Raw genomic sequence first — 24,100 nt, 5'->3', positions numbered from 1 at the left:
ACATCAAGAGGAGCGCCATCATTGTGAACATCGGTAATGTCATTGGGAACATCATCACCGAATACTATCGTGGGAGTATTATCAGTTTTCTCTTCGGCTAAATTCTCATCTTGAATGTTCTCGTCAAACTCCTCCCCATCATCCGCATAACATAGAATGCGTTGTTTGCACACATGTCCCCTCAGCCATTTCTCGGGACAGTGCCAGCAGAGACCCAACCTGGATCGTTCTGACTTCTTCGCTTGGGAGACCCGTATTAGCGGTAGGCGTGGCTGCTCTGGAGTTTGACTGGTCACACGCGCGGGCTGACTGTACAGGTCCCGCGTTGGCTTTTCGGTGAAGTAGCGGGGCTGGTGGGAGGCGGGCTGGACTCGCGCTCTTACCTCCTCCCGAGGGCGAGGTCGGTCCCAGCACGTCTCCGAGCGTCGGGCCCGGTCAACGGTCGGGTAGCCGCGGTCCTGCTGTTGCGCTGGTGGGTCCCAGCACGTTGGGTGGTGCCGCTGCGTTGCGGTTGTCGGGTAGCGATCAAACCCTAATTGGGTCTGATGATCTCCGCGATCAGATAGGTGGCCACCCCCCTCGACGTAGCCACCGCGGTGTCGGGGCCAAGCGTCTTGCGCGCGATCGCGGTACCCGATGGCCTGGTATCTCGGCCGTGGGCGACGATCAGGTGGATCCAAGTGGTGTGAGACGTAGGGAGATTCTGGATCAGGCCACGACGGCGGGGGGAGTACTTCCACCCGGCAGCTCGGTGGGTCCCAACTGGTTACACGGCGAGGTTGGGCCGGTTGGTAGGGACGGAATGGCTGTGTGGCCTGAGGGAAGTCGTATTGACGACGGCGATAGCCGGTCGTATGACATGTTGACGGACTGAATCGTGGTTGCGGTAGAAATGGTGGTGATTTATTTGGGGATATGGATGAACGCAGACGGAGGATGCTGAGCTTTGGATGAAAGCACCAGTTGTTAAGGACCTAAATCCTTAACATCGATTTCCACACAAAATCAAGAAACGAGATGTCGTCGTTGTCGAGCGCCCAACGTTGGGTCGTGACTTGGACGGCAAAAAGGGGCAGCTGAGCGCGAGATTTACTCGTCGGCAGCCTTAGGAGATGTTTCTTGTTTGCTACTCAATTGAGCCAAAAGAATGATAATTTCATATATTGATTGAATGAATAAAGTGATAACAATAACTCCTATTTATAATGCTACTGACTTAATGAACAAGAAAACAAAGATATAGAAAAAGATATGCAAATCCCTAATATATCTAAACTAAATAATAATAGTATAAGACTCGTATCATCCTGTCAGAGCATGCCTTTGATTTATGTAATTATGTAAATGCTTTCTATCTCCATTTGGCAATGCAATAGTTACCTCGTTAACGAAAACATGGGAGTTATCAACATTTGTCCCGAGTCCTGACACAAAATCATCAATCACACCAACTAAATGTTTCTCTCAGAGTTGTTCGTAGTGATGCAGCTGCAAACCATTCAAAACCAAGTATATCTCCTCGGTGCAGGGATGCAAGCAATCCCCAGAAACAAATTCATGCTCCATCCCATCCAGCTCGATCAAGCTCCACCCAGCGCTCTTCCTGATCCCCCATCTCCTCTCTCTTAACCTCCGCACGTTCACCACGTCGTCCCAACGCCCCGAATTCGCGTACATGTGCGCCAAAACAGAGTACACCGAGCCATCTTCCGGCTTCACCCTCATCACATGCTTCGCAGCCTCCTCAGCCACCTCCACGTCTCCGTGTATCTTGCACCCTCCCAGCAGCCCTCCCCACACGAACACGTCCCCTCCCATCGGCATCCCCCTTATCATCTCCACAGCCTCTCTTATCATCCCTGCGCGCGCCAGAAGATCCGCCATGCATCCGTAGTGCTTCAGCTCTCTTGGAACGCCATACGCGCTCTCCATCTTTGCGAAAATACTCTTAGCCTCGCTGATCATCCCCGAGTGGCTGCATCCAACCAGAACGCCCAGAATCGTCACCCCATCCGGCTTCATCCCGTCTTCTACCATTCTTGTAAAATAACGGAGAAGTGATGAGCCATCGCCATGAATGGCGAATCCCATGAGCATCGCATTCCACAGAGCAACATTCTGCTCGCGACACGAAGCGAAAACCTCCTTAGCCGTTTCAACCAGCCCGCATTTTGCGTAGAGATCAACCAACGCGGTTCCTATATAGGCGTCCAGCTCAATCCCATTTCTCTCTATGTATTTGTGTATCTCTTTACCTTTCTCCATCTTTCCGAGCTGGGAGCAGGCAGAGAGCACCGAAACCAGAGCAACGTTGTCGAATCGCACCTGCAAATCAATCATACTGTCAAACAATTCAATAGCCTCAGCGGGCAGGTCCAGCTTCGCATAGCCAGCCAAAAGGGTACCCCAAGAAACGGCATTTCGTTCAGGCATTTCGTCGAACAGTTCCCGAGCAAGATCAATATCACCAGCCTTAACAAACCCATCAATCATCACATTGTAACTCACGACATCCCTCAACAAGCTTCCTTCAAAAACCCCTTTCGCCCCATCAACATCGCCAAACCTGCAGTATGCGGAAGATATCGAATTGCGCACGAACACATCAATCAAAAACCCTAATTTCACGATTTGAGCGTGGAGAGCCCTCGCAAGCGGAAGCGAGTTTTGCAGAGCCCCGCAAGCTTTGAGTACGAAGGGGAAAGTGTGGAAATCGGGCGCGACGGGTGTCCGGCGCATTTGGAGGAAGAAATTTAAGGCGGCGAGGGAAGAGCGGAGGGCGGTGTGTGCTCGGATGATGGTGTTGTAGTTGAAAGCTGAGGGGTTTGGGATGAGAGTGAAAATCCTGGTGAAGTAAATGGTGTGGTCATGATTGGTGGTAGTGGAGTGTTGTCGGAGTGAAGAGGTGAAGGAATGGAGGATGTGAGAGAGAAGAAGAGAGGGGTGGAGAGAGAAGAGGCCTCTGGTGATGGCCTGAGCGTGGACTTGGTGGATGTGTGCGATGGTTTTGCAGCTACGGTTGAGTGTGGATATGAGATGAGATGTTTGCATGCATATTATTTGCATTTGGATTTCTGCTCTATGCTTTCAGTTTCCATTTCTTAATAGTTAATCCCCATTCCCTTTTCATTTTCTGATTTGAGATATTGCTAGCCATTTTGAAAGATACTTAATTCAGTTTATCCTGATTGTTATAAAGATAAGTTCTTTTAAACATAGGTTGAGTAAATATCTGTATGTTTAAAATTATTCTTAGAGTTATTTCCCTATAAATTCTTAAACTTTCGTCAAACTGTGGTTTGCACACCAACTTTAAAATCTGTTTATAAATTACAAAACGATTGATTTGTTCTAAATTTGCAATCAAACTAATTATTTTTTCGGATTTTGCAATTAATTAAGATTTCTGCACTAACATAATTTGATGACCACTTATATGGCACTATCAAATATCATCAAAACGACGTTATATTTTAGGTGGCAAATCAACATTGTATTGTACTAGATTAAATCATTTTATTTGTTAAATTATGATTTATATTAAGTGATATTAGTGATGAAATTTTGAACAGAAAAAAAAATCAATAGTTTGATATTTTATAATTGGATTTTAAAACTGATATACAAAATCGAAATTTGACAAAAGTTTAAAGAATTGATTTAGAAGATCTAGCGAATCTAATCTTGAGTCCTGCGTGCCAAAAGATAAGTGGAGAAAACAAATCCATCTTTTATCTTACCACATATGCTAATATAAAGTCAATGATAGTCTAAACAAGTAAACAAGCATCTGCAAACAATAAATCTAAAAATATATATAGAAATCCACATGCTAGATAACTAGATTTGTCATCTATTTGTGGTAATTTATTTGAGAGTTAGGTCCATGAAGAGGGGGATAGGATAAATATAAATCTAATGCCCCCACTCCACACAATCTCATCTTTATACTTGATTTGGATTCTCATAATAAGTTGAGAATGAGGTGTCCACAAAGTTGCGGTGCTTTGCGAATGTTCAATGTCCCAAAAGGATAAAGAGAGTCGAGATGCTCAAGAATATAAACTAATAACCACTTTATTACAGACTTTCGACCCTACTTTCCAAGTCCCTAACAAATTTGAATCCATGCGAGATGGTTGTCACCATACTTGCTTTCGAGTCATTCATTTGGCTCCACTCAAAACTCATCGGATCAATCAAAACAGACATATCCAAAAATCCTACTCATCATCATTTATTTGATCGAATCTTGTTCTCAAATTTTCATACTTACACGTACTAACACCTCCAACCATTTGTTTAAATCACTAAAGTTACTTATTGGTCTCTCATGGTGCTTATAAATAACATTTAATGAAACCAATGATTAATCTCCGTAACTTAGACAATAAAAATTTTCTATTTATCTTAAAAAAACAATGTTTCACAAAGTATTCAAGTAAAAGAGAAAAAATGTATTATTTTTTTTTTCTAAAAAAATGACTCAGCTATAGTGGAACAACCTGAAAAGGAATACGACTCAGCTAAAGAGGGACGGAGGGAGTATTTCACAAGACTCAAATTATGTCTCAATGACAAGAGGCTCTATAGGAAAAGACTTATGGATGGAAAACATTCATGTGCTAAACATAAAATGATGACAATCGACCACGAGATAGAATGATTAACAAATTCTAGTTTCTAGAAATCTTATATATAAGTAATTTTTTCAATATCTAGCCTGACTTCAAAACAACTATTGCCACTATTTATAAGGGATAGAAAACCCTATAAACATGAAAGGAACAATTGGAATAATAATTTTAAAAATAAAATAAAAATAGTATATTGACAATTTCTCCCTTCAAACAATAGTTTAAAAGCTAAAGTAAGGACAAATATATGATTTTTGAAATGAACGTAAGAACAATTTTGATGGTGGAATAAAGATGTATTCTCCTATTTATCATACTAGTATATGATTACCAAATTATCCAGAATAATGCATTCCATAGAGTAGTACTCCTACGAGACAATTTTAAGACGTGTTATCTTTCCCTTTATTCCCTCGATAGTCGATAAATCAAAATAGCTTTTCTTAACTTTATTCCACATGAAGGAATGAGACCCATCTCTTAAATCAATGAACAAAAAAGTATTGGTGTAGTAGTGGATAAGTGCGACGTGGTATATATTAATATTGACTAACCAGAGAAAGGGGATAGGGGTAGGGGACCATGACACCATTAACCAATTAATCAAACTAAAAATAATCATTGTGCATTATTTAAGTGCTGAGATGTGGATTAACATATAATTGATAGAAATAAGAAAGGATCTAATATGATTCTTGTGATTACAACCACAAAGTTATTTATATATATCCACACACAGACTAGGATTTCCCACAACAACAAAACCATATCAAGAAACACAACATGAGGAGGAAGAAGAAGAAGAAATTAGATGGTGACAATTGAGAGTGATGAGTGTATATATATGTGTTATGAATCTCACACAATTACACTCTTCTTTCTCTTTCTGAAGGCAAGTCAATAGAGGCAAAGGGAAGGTGATGCCTTTCTTCCAGGCTTTTTCTATTTTGCTCTTAGTTTGTTTCCCTACTTTGTTTAGTTTGTGCTATCCCAATTTATTGGGATATGTTTGTTGAATTAATGTATGTTTGAGTTGGATTAATTACCCTCATTTTATCTTTCCTGCACTTGCACAGTGACTTATCATCTCCTTCTATTGGATATATAATTATCAATCGAGACTCCGTATCTTTATTTTGGCAATTATTACATGATGGTTCAAATTAAAGAAATTTAATAAATTCATAATTTTTGTATAGGGATGGGTGACTCCAATTATTGGAATTATTTATTCCAATTCCACAAATTGAAAATCTATCCCATTTATTTACAAATCTTGATTATATTAATCACATTTTCACTAGTGAAAATGTTAGAAATACGAGATAAAGTTCCTATGTAATGTTAATTATATATCTAAAATAGTACTCCATCTGTCTCAAAACAAGAGTCATATTTTAATATTTTGGTTCGTCTCATAATAAGAGTCACATTTCACTTTTACGTAAGTTTCATATAGGCATGCACAACGGTTCCGAACCAGCGGTTCACGGTTCATCATATGCATGAACCGGAACCGGCCCGCCAAAGGTCCTGGCGGTTCCGGTTCCGGTTCAAAAAACCGCTGGTTTGAACCGGCGGTTCAATCGAAAATTTTAAAAAAAATACTTTTTATTTATAAAAATTGATTTTTATCCTTAAAAATAATTTTTACAAATAAATGAATACAAGAAATTCATAATAGCCCATAGATATTTGATGGGCTTGTGAATTTATAAAACCATTCTTGGTTGTTTCTCTTTTATAGAGACATCCTTGAATGTTTTATGTTTCCCTTTCGATGTGAGACAAAATCATTCTTGGTTGTTTCTCTTTTATAGAAACATCATTGAATGTTTTATGTTTCACTTTCGACGTGAGACAAAATCATTCTTGGTTGTTTTTCTTTTATAGAGACATCTTTGAATGTTTTATGTTTCACTTTCGATGTGGGAAAAAATATGTTGAAGTATTTTCTTTTATAACTACATGTTTAGAGCATTCATTCATCTTTTTCCAATGTGGGATACAAAACTTTCTTTTATCTTCTACTTTTCTTCATGTTTTGTATAATATATATAAACAAAATTATTATTCAAATATATTCTTGATTGATAAAAATAAAGAATTATTGAGAAATATGATTTGTATATAGAAAATATTTATTTGTATAATAATTATTGTTAGGTTTATACAATTTGTATAAGAATTATTCTTTCAATGTGTATAATATTATTTATTAGTTAACATATACATAAATTTATAAACCTAAGCAAATCATTAATGATAAAGAACTAATGAATAATAGTTTATGTAATAATATTTGTTGTTAAATTATAATAATAGAAGATAGAGTATTAATATAGACGAAGAATGATGGACGATCTATAATATACTTATAAATAAAGACTTTTATCCCACATTGAAATAAAGAGTAACACATCCAAAATGTGTAACTATAAAAGAGAATAATTCAATATACTATCTTCTTAATTAAATAAAATCCAATATACTCTCATCCAAATATTGGCATTTTAAAAATCAAATCCAACTTTAAGTATGAAGTATTTTTTTTGTCTTTTTAGTCTTTATTATGTATAAAATGTGCTTAAAACAAATTTCAAACAATAAGGTGAAAATTACAATTTTATTGATAATAAATTTGAATAAGACTAAAAATTACAACTTATAATGAATATATTTTATTTACAAAAATTAATAAACACTACTTAAAGTTAAACCTTTTGATTTTTAAAATATCAATACTTAATATTGGACTTGAGCATTTAAATTGGAAGCGAGTGTATTGAATTATAGGGAAAACACTACTTGAATTATAGTGTATTGAATTATAGAGAGTGAATTTCAACTTATAATGAATATATTTTCTTTACAAAAATTAATAAACACTACTTAATATTTTATTTATCATTAATGATTTGATTATGTTTATAAATTTATGTATATGTTAACTAATAAATAATATTATACACATTGAAAGAATAATTCTTATACAAATTGTATAAACCTAACAATAATTATTATACAAATAAATATTTTCTATATACAAATCATATTTCTCAATAATTCTTTATTTTTATCAATCAAGAATATATTTGAATAATAATTTTGTTTATATATATCATACAAAACATGAAGAAAAGTAGAGACAAAAGAAAGTTTTGTATCCCACATTGGAAAAAGATGAATGAATGCACTAAACATGTAGTTATAAAAGAAAATACTTCAACATATTTTGTCCCACATCGAAAGTGGAACATAAAACATTCAAGGATGTCTCTATAAAAGAGAAACAACCAAGAATGGTTTCATAAATTCGCAAGCCCATCAAATATATATGGGCTATTACGAATATCTTGTATTCATTTGTTTGTAAAAATTGATTTTAAATATAAAAATCAATTTTTATAAATAATATTTTTTAAAAAATTCGGTTGAACTGGCAGTTCAAACCGACGAACCGCCGGTTCACGATTCACGGTCCACGATTTCGCCGACCCTGAACCGGCGGTTTGAACCGTTGAACCGTCGGTTCACGGTTCACGCATCCTTCGACCCTGAACCGGCCCGTTGGAACCGGCAACCCGGTCTGTTGGACGGTTCAAACCGCCGGTTTTGGTTCGTATTCCACTATCTCACTTCACTCACGTTCTATTATAAAAATAATATAAAAAAATAGTGATAATATTTGACTAACTTTTCCAACTCACTTCTTTACATTTTTTAAAATAAGTGCCCACATAAAATGTGATTCGTATTGCATTGCTGGACAGAGAGAGTACCTATCTGACAAAATTATAAAATAGATAGAAAATGAAATATAAGATAAATATCATAGGATCTATGGACAGTGAATAGAAAGATAATGAAATTAAAAACATTTGAACAGTCCATATAAAAAGAAGATTATAATCCAATAATCAGTTTATAAATTTAGATGTTTATTATATTAGAAATGGGTTGCCACGTGGCATGGAGTGTTCAAACATGATGAGACCCGAGTTTGGCTCCTCCCTCCATTTTTCCCGGAAAACAACACAAATACCATATTTTTCTCCATTTCTCTCTCTACACACATAACTCAAAGAAGAAAAAAATCAGAAAACGAGAATCGATCTCCAGTAGTTATTATGGATAAGAAAGAAAAGGCGAAAGAGAAAAAGGAAAAGAGGCGCCAAGAGATCTCTCTCCTCCGTACCATCCCTTACTCCGACCATCAAAGGTATTCCAAATTCACACTCATCACATTCCCAATTTTTTGTTCAATTTAATGCCACATGAACTCACATCCCCAATTAGGGCCTGAATCAGATACTTTTGTTGCTTTCCTTTTCAATTCTCTATAATTACATCTATGTAGAGAAGTATTGATCAAAATTTGTGTGTTGCATTGTTTCTGCAGATGGTGGACCTCCGAAACTATAGCTGTGGTGACGGGTGCGAATAGGGGGATCGGGTTTGAGATCGCGCACCAGCTGGCGTTGCACGGGATCACAGTCATTCTCACATCACGCGAGACGGGTGTTGGACAAGAAGCAGCAAAGGTGTTGCAGGAAGGAGGTTTGAATGTGGTGTTTCACCAACTGGACATCATAGACCCTCCATCAATTGAATCCTTTGTTCAATGGATCAAGGAAGAATATGGTGGTGTAGATGTATTGGTATTGTGCCTCTCTCCCTTAACTGTCTACCATTGTTAGATTGGGATGTTTAGATGATGAAATGATATCAAGCACTGAAATGTCAAAGAGCATTATTGTTTCTGATTAAATTTTTTTTTTCATTGATGGTGTGACAATTCGTAGATAAACAATGCTGGAGTGAATTACAATGCTGGATCAGATAACTCTGTGGAAAATGCTGAACAAGTTATTCAGACCAACTATTATGGGACCAAAAATATGATTAAAGCAATGGTTCCTCTTATGAGGCCTTCGGAACCTGGTGCTCGGATTGTTAATGTCAGTTCCAAATTGGGAAGATTGAGTGGCCGGAGAAATGTAAGTGGCATCCTAAGCTTCTGAGCCTTTATACACATATTCATGCTTGTTACTAATTTTCATGGTGTTGAATATTATCCCTACTTTTATAGAAAGTATTCGAATTTTCGACCAACAGAAACACCAAAGTACTTGTGCATTCTTCAGGGGTCGAACGAAGACATTGTGTGATTCTGAATTTCTGAAATGGCCTTCGCCTTCCTTCTTTTGAATGTGTCCTCCCCTTTTGATATTAATGGACTTTGTTTGTATTGTGCAGAGAATTGAAAATGCTGAAATAAGAAAAAAGCTAGAAAATGATGAGTTGCTATCTGAGGAATTGATTGATGAAGTGATGAGTACCTTCTTGAAACAAGCAGAGGATGGGACTTGGAAAGAAGGTGGCTGGCCTCAAGTATTCACAGACTATTCCTTGTCCAAACTGGCGGTTAACACTTACACGAGGCTGATGGCGAGGGAGTTTGCTAGTCGTCCAGAAGGCAAAAAGATATACATCAATTGCTACTGCCCCGGGTGGGTGAGGACCGCTATGACCAGTTGGGCCGGACACATTAGCATTGAGGATGGGGCTGACACTGCAGTGTGGCTTGCCTTGCTTCCCGATCAGTTTGTGACTGGCAAGTTCTTCTCCGAGAGGCGTGAGATCAATTTCTGAGGCACAAGATGGTGTTCTGTGGACCACATTTCTGTTGCACCAGTTTCCAAGTTTAGTTTTCAGGGAAACAGGCAACATAGGAGTGGAATTTTGCTGGCTGGTTTGATTATGGTAAGAGTTGGGAGAAGAAGCAAGAGCAACATCATTTATCTGCATCTTTTCTGCTCCTCTTACTATTGAAATCAAGATTCCTTTGCATCAGTAGACTTAGAACTGGTAGCTTTGGTTTTCTGATTTTGATGCAGGAACAACAGTCAATTACAACAAGGGAAGCAGGTCAGTTTTTGTTTTGTTTTGTTTTTGATACTAATATTTTGTTTTGCATTTTGATAGGCTCAAATTTGAAATTTGTCAAAACAAATTTATTGAGGTTTTATTTTGGTGAGTTTGGCCTATACTGCTTGCTTCAGTAACTTCAGCAGATGTGTTCCACATGACAAGATGATTATGATTTGCTTTTACAACAGCTTATCTATTCATTTACACAATATTCTAATACATATTACATCTACTGTATGTAATAACTCGGATAATCCATGTTGCGTGAGAATTACCTTCGTTTCGTCACCATAATCCTAAGAGCATCCACAACCGTGCTCTTGCCAGCGGCACGGTTGTGGGCCCGGGCGGTACTATTCATGTCTGCTCCCTGGCAAGAGCACAACACCCACAACTGTGCTATTCCGCAAGGACGAGCACAATTAATATAAAATTCAATTAAACAATAACATTTCCATAATATTAAAATCCATTTAAAAACCATAATAAATATTACAAATTACAAATAAAATTTAAAAATAAATAATTAAAATCCTAAAAATTAAAAATTACATAATTAAACTCCTTAAAATTAAAAATTACATAATTAAAATCCTAAAAATTAAAAATTACATAATTAAACTCCTAATAAGACTACGCATCCGGCGGGATCAACCTCAATTGTTTTTGGAGACCTTTTATCATGGTCTCGTGTGTTTCAAGTTGCGTGAGGGTCATAAATGACCTATCGGCCATATTGAGTTGGCTTAAGAGCATCCACAGCGAGTTGTTCGGGGGTGGAGGTGGCACATAGGGAGCGGGAGCGGCTTCGGGAGTCGAGCCGCGACGACGGTTGGCCGCCGCCTTCTTCCTTCCTTGGGGGCGGCGTTGGGAACCGCTCGGTCCGGCGTCGGGGCTACCCAAGTTAGCTCCGGCGAGTTGGCTAGCCACTTCTTCCGAGTCGGAGTCGGATAGGGCTACCGACCTTGATCGTTTGGAGGAGCCGCTAGAGGAGGATGTTATGTCTCCCTTATACTTCGGGTGCGTCCGCGTCTCCTGCCAAACGTTAAGATATTTGAACGACTTGCCGTTCATGGATTGGTAGGTGCTCAGCGCGGCGGTGATGATGTCGACCTCGCTTCGGCCGCTCCCGGCATTCCGGGACTCCTGGATGAAATAGCCGTTGAACTTGCCAATTTCTTCGTTGGCTCGGCCGATCCAGTTGCGCACCATACTCTCGTTGCGCTCGATCGTTCCGGGCGGCCGGTTTGCATTGTAACGGCTAGAGACGCGCCACCAAAAGTGATCGCCGGATTGGTTCGTTTCAACCACCGCATCTTCGGAGATTTCCAAGTACGCCTTGAACAATCTTTCCATCTCCGCCGGTGAGTACGGTGTGCGGACACCGGCGCGAGATGGAGGAATCGGCATTTGGGAAGGGGCGCGAGGCCTAGGCTCCGGTGTCCACCCGTAGCGCCCTTCGGAGGCACCTTGGTCGTCGATTGGGTATGGACGGTAGCCACCCGGAACGGCCGAATCTTGGGTTTGAGGAGGGGCCGAATATTCCGTTTCCGGACTAGGAAACGGTTGTGAACCGAACCATTCGGGGTTCCAACCGTGGGAGCCCGAAGGGTTATCGTCTTGGCCGGACATAGTGATGTTGTAGGGTATGAGAGAATGAAGATGAAAATGGATATGAGAGAATGGAGATGAGAATGGATATTGGAGAATGATGATGAGAGTTGTGTAGTTTGATGTGAAATTTTGGGGTGAAATTGAGGGTATTTATAGATGCAAGTGTGTATTTTTGGGGTAAAAAAAATGAAAAAAAATTAAAAAGGTGTAAAAAAACGGTTATAAACGGATATATTTTTTTGGGGAAGTGAATTTTTTTTTATTTTTTATCTGTTTTTTTAATAAAAAACCGATTTTTTTAAAAATATATATATAAAATGTTTAAATGCAACGGTCGAGCCGTTGACGAATGGGAGCACGCCACGTGTGCGTCCGCTGGCACGGACGTGCTCGATACATCGAGCAGCGCCGTGCCAGCGGCGGCGTATAGCGTCCGTGCCAGCGGCGCGGACGGCTGGTGGCGACGGACGCCACCGCTGCGCATCCTCTAAGTCGTTCTTCCCTCTGAATTCCTTTATCCCATACTTTGTCATATCTTTTAAAGAACAATCGTTCATCCTTTCTCGTTTCTCCGTAGACAACGATAAATGTTGACATGTGACCCTGGATATTTGTGCAACAACGACAAAGACAATTGCACAACAAAATTCCAATCAATTGTATACTTCAAAACGGTACTTGGAACTTTGAATATTGCACAAAAATGTTCTCATAATTTTTTATATCATTTCTGGTACCTAAAAATCACAATTTTTTGTACAAGGTGATAATTTTCATTCCAAAAATGCCCCTTATAGGCAATTTTAGCAGTTGAGGGCAATTCTGGAAATGAACTAAGTAGTATACTTTTGTAGAGCTACAGGTTGTGTCAGGTATGAATAGTTGATGTTAGTTTTTTTTATTGTACTTATTTATTTTGTTAGAGCATCCACAATGGCGCCTAGCGCACCGCCTAGCCAGCCCCGGCGCTAGGCGGTGCGCTCGGCAAACCACTGTAACTGCCGAGCTGGTTTCCGGAAAAAAAAATCGCCTAGCGCTAGGCGATGGGCTGGGCGATCAGCTCGGCGCCATTGCAGGCTCCTGATCGCCGAACGCATCGCCCAGCGGATTTTTTATTTTTTATTTTTTAATTTTCGAAACACTATTTATACACTCTTTGCACTTGCTGATATAATGTACGCCTGTATTATCATGCACAACATGATTGTCGAAGACGAAGGTGTACAACTGACTAGTTGGGCCAACGACGATAATGAAGCCGGTCCAAGCCACGGCGTAGCCGCCCCAAACGTACGGAGTGGGGTACCTCACGATGAAGTCGGCCTCCTCCAAGCACATGCCGACATGCGCCAAACGGATGCTCATATTCGACTCCAAAATGATTTAATTGAAGAGTTATGGGCGTGGAGGACTGCACGGAGTTAAATTTTTTTTAATTATGTAATTTTTTTAAATGTACTTTTTTAAAATTTAAATTAAATTATTGCAGTTTCTCGTATCTGTGGAGTAAATTTAATTCCGTATTTTGTGTGATTGTTAATTATTTGTTTTATATAATTTTGAGTGATGTGGTTAGACTATTGCTGGGCTATTTGCTTGTTTTGATGATGTGTCAGGAGGATTTTTAGTACTGATGATGGGGCAGGATGAGTTTCTGATTAGGCCATGGCGGGGCGAAAACGATGCTTCTAGGTATTATTGTTCTGCTGAGCGATTAGTGTGAGCGCCTCTCTCCACGTCATGTCTTCCTTTGTTTTCTTAATTTTCTGTAAAATCAATTTAACGCATCTCTCCTTCAAACTATCAAAATCGATTTCGATAGGGATGCAGAAATTCACCGCTCCTCCTCTAAATCTGCAAAATTCGCTCGTCTCTTTCCATGTTTTCTTCTTCCCCAATCCTTAGTTTTATCACAATTAAAAGCTGCGCCACAATCAGAAGAAGAAATTCACCACAATTTTCTTTTCTGGCCTGTTTCGATGAAGAGGATGGTTGCTGTGCAGAGGATGGTGTTGACGGTTTTCTTCATCTCTCTTGATTTCTATCTAATTCTCAGTCTATATATCATCACAACTTCAGCGCTGTGGCTATGGAAGCGCTACCTACGCCTCGAACAGTCCATCCATAGAGGGACTTTTCTCCACAGTTGATGATTAGGATGATTTGATTTCATTCTACTTAAGATGGATTGAGTGTACTCGACTGGAAATTAGTGACTTGGTATGTGAATCATCCCTAAATAATGCAAAATACAGAGCATAAATAAAATCATTCTTCAGCCTATACTTATTTGCAATTCATTGCTCTAAGTCTCATTTTGGACCAACTAGCAAGACTACAAATAGCATTTATTAGAGCTAAACTGATAATAGAGATTGAAACAATTGAAATGAGAACAATATACAAAAAGCAACAGACAATATAACAACAGTAGAAGATGTCAAGCAACCCAACAACAGTAGAAGATGTCATACACCCATTATCTACTACAGATTATAAAGTTCAAAATTTGCAAATACTATCACAAATAAATTAAGGTGTAAGAATTCCTAAAGAAACTTTGTTTTAATTTGAAGAATCGAAAATAGGTCAACAAAACTAGATAAGCAAAATACTGAAACACCTAAGATTATATGAAAGGCCAACTCTAGTGATCAAATTAGCCAACATCAGCAACTGATTCCAAGGGAAAAAGTAACATAACAGTTGCAACTCCTTTTGCAAAAAAGAAAGATCATTCTGTCTTGAAGCTATCTTTTCTTCCACTTGCAGAACTGATCAAGTCTTCTCATTCTTGTTGCTTATTACTCGCTCTTCATTGTTGATGGAGTACGGACTAAACAAGCCCAACAGCAGTAAAGCCCATCAGCCTAAAGCCCAAGAAAGAGTATCAGTTCGGTATGACTAAAGAGTATCAGAGTCCAGTTCGGCACGACCAAAGAGTTCGGCCCCAGCCTACAGCTCGGTAAAAGCCAACCAATCAAACTCTGCTCTCAGGTCGGCATCAAGCTCTACTCTCAGATCGGCAAAAGCTGCTCGGCAATAATTCAGCAGTTCGGTCTCAGTATTCGACCGAACTAGGAGATAGTGGACTCATGCAGGATTTCCACCTCCACTACACCCACGATCTATTTAGTGGTGTCAAGCAGTCATTAACTCATGCAGGATAGTGGACCCATGCAAGATCGCCACGATCTCCACGACATCCACTACCTAGTAAATGGCTGCATGCCACGATCTTGGTTTAATGTATAAATAGAACCTAGATCAGATAGATAGGGTTAAGTTCTAAATAGACTCTCTCGCTTTCTAGAGATAAAACACAAAATAGCAAGTCTGTATTGTAAGCTGTAAGAAAACAGATCAAGCAATACAACTCTGCCTCTCATTTCTTCCCGTGGACGTAGATTTACCTCAGTAAATCGAACCACGTAAAATCTCTGTGTCGTGATCTGCATCTTCCTGCATTCACTAACGTCGAAAATTCGCGGATTCATCACTGGCGCCGTCTGTGGGAACCAGAGAACCAAATTTGTGATAAAGCGAATTTTTGACCCTTTTTCCACCCCAGAAAAATGCATACCAGATCACACACTACCCGTAATACCGTTCGTGATAACCGTGAGGAAGCTAGTCCAGCTCGCAGGTCTGAAAAACGGCCTCGGGAGACATCTACCTCCGGTTCTCACGAAGAAGGAACAAGCCACTCCAGGAGTCATCGCACCGAGTCTTCCCAGCAGCCCGATTTAAATGAAGCTGTCAAGCTGTTCTTGGCCGAAAAGCAGGAGGAGTTCTTAACCTTCCTGCAGAAGAGCCAACAGCCGGAGAAGACAACGGCGGATTCTCCCTCCTCATCCAGACATGAAAGTCACTACCGCAGTAGTGACGTGTCTTCCAGGAGAAAGAATCCTCAACCCCGACATGTTCCTGTTCCTCCTCGGTACCGGAACCACAGGAGAACTCCATCTCCTCCGTACCGAAGAAATATCGGGTTCGCCATGTACGGAGCATTAAAGACTCCGTTCTCGGACGATATCACCCGAACTCCTTTGCCGCGGAACTACCGGACACCGTCAATGACTTATGACGGGCTAGTGGATCCTCATGACTTCTTGGGACGCTATCAGTATAATATGGCGAACCAGGGTCTCAATGAGGTCCATATGTGCAAGCTGTTCCCCGAGCTGCTCATCGGGAACGCCAGAAGGTGGTTCGACAGCCTTCCTCAAGGCAGCATTAGATCCTACCGAGATCTAATGGATGCTTTCCACAGGAGGTTCTTTCAGAAAGCGGAAGCCCGGATCACTTCGGCTCAGCTGCTTTCTATACGTCAAGGTCACGACGAAAAGATCAGCGACTTTTTGACGAGATTCCACAAGGAATGCCTACAAGTAGATGATCTCAATGATCTACTTGTCATTTCGGCATTCCAAAATGGAATCCTGCCCGGAGCTCTCTACAGAAAGCTCGTGGAATGCAGTCCGCAAACAGCTCAAGAGATGTGGGACATTGCGGACCAGTTCGCCCGTGCCGATGAGGCAGACCGTCGAAAACGGTCTTTAGACAGCTCATCTAGAGGAGACGAAAGAAGCCCGATCATAGCGACCAGAGGCTTCCTCGCCGAACTCCTTTTGAAAGAATTCAAAGGGCACCGGTACAAGGCAGATTGGGACCACGTCTCAATCCTGAGAAGCCGCCCGCTCAGTTCGTACCCTTAAACAAGTCAAGAGCGGAAATTTTCGAACTACATTCCGATATGTTCGAAAAGCCAAGGCGGATGACGAAATCGGCCGCGCGCCGACCTCAGGATCCATATTGCTCCTTCCATCAAGGACTACGGTCACGATACCGAGGAGTGCCAACATTTGGCTGCAGGTATTGATGCCCTTGTGAAAGCAGGGACGTTAAAAAAATACCAAAGCAAGCAGCCGAAAAGGAACAAAAAGCAGGGAGGTGCGAACTGCGCTCCTCAGGATCCGAAAAGGCAACAGGATCCCGAAGACGATAACGAGCCGCAATATGATGGAGTAATCCTAACTATTGACGCTCTCCCTGCCGGGAAGACTAAATCGCCAAATGGGCCATAGAGCTGGGAGAACACTCAATCGAGTACCTACCTCGAAAAGCCATCAAGGGACAAGCCTTGGCAGATTTTCTTGCAGAGGCCAAGTTCGATCAAGCAATCCCTGTCATTGCCGAACAGAAAAATTCTGCCAATGCCGAACTAGCACAGCCCTTGGAATCCGAAGAAAAGCCGCCGGACTGCTGGAGCGGATCCGTAGATGGAGCTTCGAATAAAACGGGAAGTGGAGCTGGTATTCTGCTTATCGCTCCCGATGGACACGAGGTAACCTATTCACTTCGGTTCTCATTCCCAACCACTAATAACGAAGCCGAATACGAAGCCCTCCTTGCCGGACTCCAGTTAGCGCAAAGTCTGCTCGTCAAATCTCTCAAAGTCCATTGTGATTCACAAGTCATAGTAAATCACATGTTGGGTACAAGTGAAGCTCGTGACGAGAGAATGAAGAAGTATTGGACAAAGCGCAAAGCATCAGCCGAAGTTTCTCCTATTTTCGGATAATCCGCATTCCCAGAGCGGAAAATAGCCGAGCAGATACCTTAAGTAAGTTGGCCTCAGATCCGAGCTCAAAGGCGGAAGAATTAATGCATCGAAGCATTGATGAAGCCGAGGTACGTTCAGTATCCAGCTCGCCGAACTGGATGACGCCAATCTTGCAGTATCTGGATCAAGGACAATTGCCCGAGGATAAGAGAGAAGCTCGGAAGATCACGTGCCGAGCACTTCGGTACGAACTTCATGAAGGAGTCCTCTTTAGAAAGTCTTACCTCCAGCCGTTATTGCGGTGCGTAGGACCAGAAGAGACGGACTACATCCTCAGAGAAGTTCATGAAGGATCGTGCGGCAGCCACATCGGAGCTAGAGCTTTAGCTAAAAAAGTTCTAAGATGGGGATATTATTGGCCAACCTTGGTACAAGAAGCAGTGCAGCTCGTCAAGACCTGCCCGAAGTGCCAAATCCATGCAAATATCCCAAGGATGCCGCAGACCGATCTATCCACTATGCAGAGCCCTTGGCCTTTCATGCAATGGGGCATAGACATAGTGGGACCACTTCCCTCAAGTTCCTCGGCAAATGAAATTCCTAATCGTTGCCGTGGACTACTTTACGAAGTGGGTGGAAGCTGAACCATTAGCTACGATAACGAGCTCGAAGGCATTGGATTTCGTCTGGAAGAACATAGTGTGCCGATTTGGCATACCCCACATCCTCATCTCGGATACGGGACTCAGTTCACCGACAAGACGTTCAAGAATTGGTGCCAAGAGCTGAATATTCAACAGCGGTTCACTTCGGTCTCTCATCCACAAGCAAACGGACAAACGGAGGTAACAAATCGTATCCTGGTGAAAGGGTTAAAAGCTCGGTTAGAACAAGCCAAAGGACAATGGGTAGAAAATCTCCCTCAAGTCCTATGGTCCTACCGAACTACACCCACAACCTCCAACGGTGAAACTCCGTACAGTCTGGTGTACGGGCACTGAAGCCGTAATTCCGGTGGAGATCGGCGTACCCAGTCCCCGAACTCTAAATTTCTCAGCGAAATGAATGACGACGGACTGAGAGCCGAGCTAGATCTTGCCGAAGAAAGAAGAGAATTGGCATGCATAAAAGCAGCCAAGTACAAGGAGCAAGTAGCCCGGTATTACAACCAAAGGGTGAAGAAGCTGCAATTTCAAGTGGGAGATCTCGTTTTGAGAAACAACGAAGTAAGCCGAGCAGAAAAGCTGGGCAAGCTCGAACCCACATGGGAAGGTCCGTATCGGGTGTCAGAAGTCCTCAGCAAAGGGTCTTACAAATTGGCTCACATGTCAGGAGAACAGGTACCCCGAACATGGCACATTTCCAACCTCAAAAAGTTCCATTTGTAAGAGACAGTCCGGTCAGTCAGTCTTGAGTCCTGTTCGGTCAATGTGCTTTATTTGGTTTGCTTGGTTTTTGTTTGTCTCTGTGCTTTTTATTTGTCTATATGCGTTTTGTCTGTCTATGTGCGTGTCGTCTCTTACAAATGTTACTGAGGTATCTTGTTCTTCGAAGGCTGATCCCCTTCTTAGAACATATACAAGCCAACGATTGTGAAGTCATAGCTTCTACAGAAGATACAAGACCACAATTCAGCTTAAACAAGCAGTTCGTCTGAAACGAGCTGCAACAAGCCAACGATTGTGAGTCAAAGCTTCTACAGAAGATACAAGACCACAATTCAGCTTAAACAAGCAGTTCGTCTGAAACGAGCTGCAACAAGCCAACGATTGTGAGTCAAAGCTTCTACAGAAGATACAAGACCACAATTCAGCTTAAACAAGCAGTTCGTCTGAAACGAGCTGCAATAAGCCAACGATTGTGAAGTCCAAGCTTCTAAAGAGGATACAAGACCGCAATTCAGCTTAAGAATCAAGCACTTCGTCTGAAACGAACTGCAACGAAAGTCCGATTCTCGCGATAAAACTTGCCTGAATTAGGACAAGGGAAAGTCCGATCCACGCGATAAAACTCGCCGAATTAGGACAAGGGAAAGTCCGATCCCCAAATTAGGACAACGGAAAGTCCGATCCGAGCGATAAAACTCGCCAAATTAGGACACAAGACGAGTCCGGTCAAAGATGTTTATTTCATCAGACCAAAGACGAGTCCGGTCAACGATGTTTATTTCATCAGACCAAAGACGAGTCCGGTCAAAGATGTTTATTTCATCAGACCAAAGACGAGTCCGGTCAAAGATGTTCATTTCATCAGACCAAAGACGAGTCCGGTCAAAGATGTTTATTTCATCAGACCAAAGACGAGTCCGGTCAAAGATGTTTATTTCATCAGACCAAAGACGAGTCCGGTCAAAGATGTTCATTTCATCAGACCAAAGACGAGTCCGGTCAAAGATGTTTATTTCATCAGACCAAAGACGAGTCCGGTCAAAGATGTTTATTTCATCAGACTAAAGACGAGTCCGGTCAAAGATGTTTATTTCATCAGACCAAAGACGAGTCCGGTCAAAGATGTTTATTTCATCAGACCAAAGACGAGTCCGGTCAAAGATGTTTATTTCATCAGACTAAAGACGATTCCGGTCAAAGATGTTTATTTCATCAGACCAAGGACCAAGTCCGGTCAAAGAAGTTTACTTCATAAGACCAAGGACCAAGTCCGGTCAAAGAAGTTTACTTCATAAGACCGAGGACAAACATCAACTTACCCCGCACCTTTATCCAGAATGCCGAAGTGACTCGCTTCGCCAAAGTGATTCACTTCGCTTTTCGGGGGGGGGTAGTGATGGAGTACGGACTAAACAAGCCCAACAGCAGTAAAGCCCATCAGCCTAAAGCCCAAGAAAGAGTATCAGTTCGGCATGACTAAAGAGTATCAGAGTCCAGTTCGGCACGACCAAAGAGTTCGGCCCCAGCCTACAGCTCGGTAAAAGCCAACCAATCAAACTCTGCTCTCAGGTCGGCATCAAGCTCTACTCTCAGATCGGCAAAAGCTGCTCGGCAATAATTCAGCAGTTCGGTCTCAGTATTCGACCGAACTAGGAGATAGTGGACTCATGCAGGATTTCCACCTCCACTACACCCACGATCTATTTAGTGGTGTCAAGCAGTCATTAACTCATGCAGGATAGTGGACCCATGCAAGATCGCCACGATCTCCACGACATCCACTACCTAGTAAATGGCTGCATGCCACGATCTTGGTTTAATGTATAAATAGAACCTAGATCAGATAGATAGGGTTAGACTCTCTCGCTTTCTAGAGGATCAAATACAAAATAGCAAGTCTGTATTGTAAGCTGTAAGAAAACAGATCAAGCAATACAACTCTGCCCTCATTTCTTCCCGTGACGTAGATTTACCTCAGTAAATCGAACCACGTAAAATCTCTGTGTCGTGATCTGCATCTTCCTGCATTCACTACCGTCGAAAATTCGCGGATTCATCAATTGTCATGAATGGTACCTTTTCTAACACATTGTTTCTTCAAATCCAATCCAAATGCATCATTCCTTTTACACATATCATCGAACAGTTCTTCCGCATTACATCCAAAGTGAACACATTAATAAGGAAGTGTAAAAGAAACATTGATACGCAGATTTAAGCAATGGAGGTGTGGTAATTTCAATTCGGAGCAGAGTTGGGGAGTATTAAAATGGCCGAGGCTTTTATCACCAAAAGGAAAACAAGAGGGATGAAGAAAACCGTCAACACCATCCTTTGCACAACAACCATCCTCTTCATCGAAGCAGACCAGAAAATTGTGGTGAATTTCTTCTTCTGATTGTGGCGCAGCTTTTAATTGTGATAAAATTAAGGATTGGGGAAGAAGAAAGCATGGAAAGAGGAGCGAATTTTGCAGATTTAGGGGAGGAGCGGTGAATTTCTGCATCCCTATCGAAATCGATTTTGATAGTTTTGAAGGAGAGATGCGTTAAATTGATTTTACAGAAAATTAAGAAAACAAAAGGAGAGATAACGTGGAGAGAGGCGCTCACACTAATCGCTCAGCAGAACAAATCTCTATACGTATAATGTAATGCAGGGTATCAATAATGATATTACAATAATGCAATATTCAAGACAATGTACTAAATTTGGTATTTGCACATATGATTTGGGCATCGGAAATGATATTTATAGTACGTATCTGTATATGATATTTCTTCTTTTGCATTACAAATGATATTATAATAGAGTGTAGGTATGTCCATTTGATATTTTTTGTATCACATAATTCAATTCAATTATAACTTCCAGCAGAGTTGAATCCTACTAACAACCATCCAATTCATTCACAAATTACATTTGGAGCAGATAGTTATAATCATAATTAAGTTATAATATTAAATAATTATTAATTACTGACCATAATTAAATAATTTTATTAACAAGTACAATTTCAAAATTGAAGACCTTAACCCACTGTCTCAAAATAGACATAAAAACAAAAACAAATAAACTCGACAATTCTTAATCTAAACCATAGCCTCTAATCTTCGCGCAAATTGCAAAATCAATTGATTGAGGAGTTTGTTGGTTCTACTGATTACAAGATAACAAAACCGGGCGTAATATAACCCAAAAGAAAGAAAAGGAGAAACTGAACTAAATGAAATTACAACGTAAGAATTCGAAACAAAGAACCGTGAACTAAGTTTAGCCGAGTCGAGGAGGCCTCTTCCCGCAAGACGAGATACGCCCCGGTAGTGCTCTTCGGTTTGGCGTGTCGTCCCCAAAGGTAAAACGACTACGTCTCTATTGATGCAGCACCGCAATCAGTAGAGCTCCGGCGAACTGGATGGAGGAGAGAGCAGAGCTTCGACAGAAAGACAATGCAGAGAGAGGGAGAGAGCTTATGCAGAGAATGCTTGTATGTGTTGTGTCCTAATGCAGTGGTATGGCTAGCCTATTTATAGGCCAAGCCACCATGCAGGGTCAACCAGCCATTGAAGGCTCATCATGGCCAATTCGTAACCGACGTCGGTTACAGGCGTGTGGCAGGAGTGTGCCATCCGTGTGTGGAGCGTGTGAATTTCTCACGTGGCACCCGTGACTGTGCCTCGCTTGACGACGTGTCAAGCCACTTGGATTGCTGACTCGGCGGTGGTCCAAAAAGAATAGTTTGGGCCAAGCCCCAAGCCCAAAGACCAATTGCCAAGATCCAAGTCCAAGTCCAAGTCCAAGATCGAGATCGAGCTCGGGCTTGAGCCCGAGGCACGCGCCCGCGCCCACGCCCACGAGCACGAGCACGAGCACGAGCACGAGCACGCGCACGGGCTCGGGCGGGGCGGGCGGCGGCGGCGGCGCGCGCGTGTGCGCGCGTGTGAGCTTTTTTCACCCATCTTAATCCACTATAATTATTAAGTAACATAAAGTCACTTTATTTAAACACATTAAAAGATGTGTTACTTCTCCAATGTGGGATAATTAACACTTAGTTAATTATTCCCTAAGCTCACACTTAAAGCTTTAATTAAAAGCTAATTATGCCCAACTTTAATCCACTATTTCTCACTCACCGGAAATCGGATTAGAGAAAGTGAATATACTACATTTATCTACGTAAATGTAGAACGACGCTATATCATTTAATTTCACAAAATTAAATGTCTCGTCACATTTATTCTTTGGTCAAAACTATTGACCGGGCATATTTAATCCATGATTTTTACAATCCTCCACATGAGTGGAAATAGCCAAATGCATATGCATGCAGACACAAGCTCAACCCTCGAGAGGTATATAAGCATAAGGATAGGTAGTTGTTGACTTTGAACCCTCCATAGTCGACACCATCGGATACACAGGCGGCTTAGTAGCGCGATGCTTTGAACTAATCCCCCACGGCGTGCACCGAGACAATGGTGTTAACACTTAAACACCTCGACCTCATCCGTTCTCACGTTTTGTGTCCATTGCGGTCTTGGACACCACTTTGGATTCATAAGTATTTTTATGAAGCGACCACACTTCGCACTTATATAGGTGATTCTTGGTCAAGTACCTTGCCATACTTGGTCTCTTTGAGAACTCCATCTCTTTGAGATCCTTAAGAATCATTAAAAGTCATAGACTTAGCCTTTACCACAAGGCAAGTTCTCCAACACTCTATTGCTCTTAGGGAATAGATATAGTTTGAGTGTTTTCCATGAACTCTCATAGCTTAGTTGTCCCTTTGAACCAAGTTCTTGGGATCTCCAGTCATCATGGTTGGGTTACCACTGTGATAGTTCTTTAGTTTGTGGATTTCAAACCCATTCCCTCTAGCAACTTATTCATTTGATCACGGTTTAACCCTTTGGTTAGCGGATCCGCTAGATTATCTATTGACTTCACATAGTCAA

General features: G+C 41.2%; 2 protein-coding genes across 2 annotated transcripts; one reads left to right on the top strand and one right to left on the bottom strand.

The window, feature by feature from the left end:
• Window positions 1–1,273: 1,273 nt before the first annotated feature.
• On the bottom strand, window positions 1,274–3,106 carry LOC121788316 (pentatricopeptide repeat-containing protein At5g61800-like). Its single transcript, XM_042187027.1, has one exon. The coding sequence runs from the start codon at window positions 3,064–3,066 to the stop codon at window positions 1,465–1,467; it is 1,602 nt and encodes a 533-aa protein (XP_042042961.1). The 5' UTR covers window positions 3,067–3,106; the 3' UTR covers window positions 1,274–1,464.
• Window positions 3,107–5,281: 2,175 nt separating this feature from the next.
• Window positions 5,282–10,859, top strand: LOC121788314 ((+)-neomenthol dehydrogenase-like). The gene is made up of 5 exons (XM_042187025.1): window positions 5,282–5,554; window positions 8,591–8,859; window positions 9,040–9,298; window positions 9,443–9,637; window positions 9,897–10,859. The coding sequence occupies exons 2-5, from the start codon at window positions 8,768–8,770 to the stop codon at window positions 10,290–10,292; spliced, it is 942 nt and encodes a 313-aa protein (XP_042042959.1). The 5' UTR covers window positions 5,282–5,554; window positions 8,591–8,767; the 3' UTR covers window positions 10,293–10,859.
• The last annotated feature ends 13,241 nt before the right edge of the window (window positions 10,860–24,100 follow it).

Source organism: Salvia splendens, unplaced genomic scaffold, assembly GCF_004379255.2.
Source record: "Salvia splendens isolate huo1 unplaced genomic scaffold, SspV2 ctg1010, whole genome shotgun sequence".
NCBI lineage: Eukaryota > Viridiplantae > Streptophyta > Magnoliopsida > Lamiales > Lamiaceae > Salvia > Salvia splendens.
The sequence above is the reverse complement of the archived record's forward strand: the minus strand, read 5'-3'. Positions and strand labels throughout refer to the sequence as shown.

Bases quoted from the DNA above. Each gene is read 5' to 3' on its own strand.
- LOC121788316 (XM_042187027.1), bottom strand. From the start codon at position 3,066: ATGCAAATAATATGCATGCAAACATCTCATCTCATATCCACACTCAAC.
- LOC121788314 (XM_042187025.1), top strand. From the start codon at position 8,768: ATGGATAAGAAAGAAAAGGCGAAAGAGAAAAAGGAAAAGAGGCGCCAA. The intron at 8,860-9,039 runs GTATTCCAAATT...TTGTTTCTGCAG, and splicing joins CCTTACTCCGACCATCAAAG to ATGGTGGACCTCCGAAACTA. The intron at 9,299-9,442 runs GTATTGTGCCTC...GACAATTCGTAG, and splicing joins ATGGTGGTGTAGATGTATTG to ATAAACAATGCTGGAGTGAA.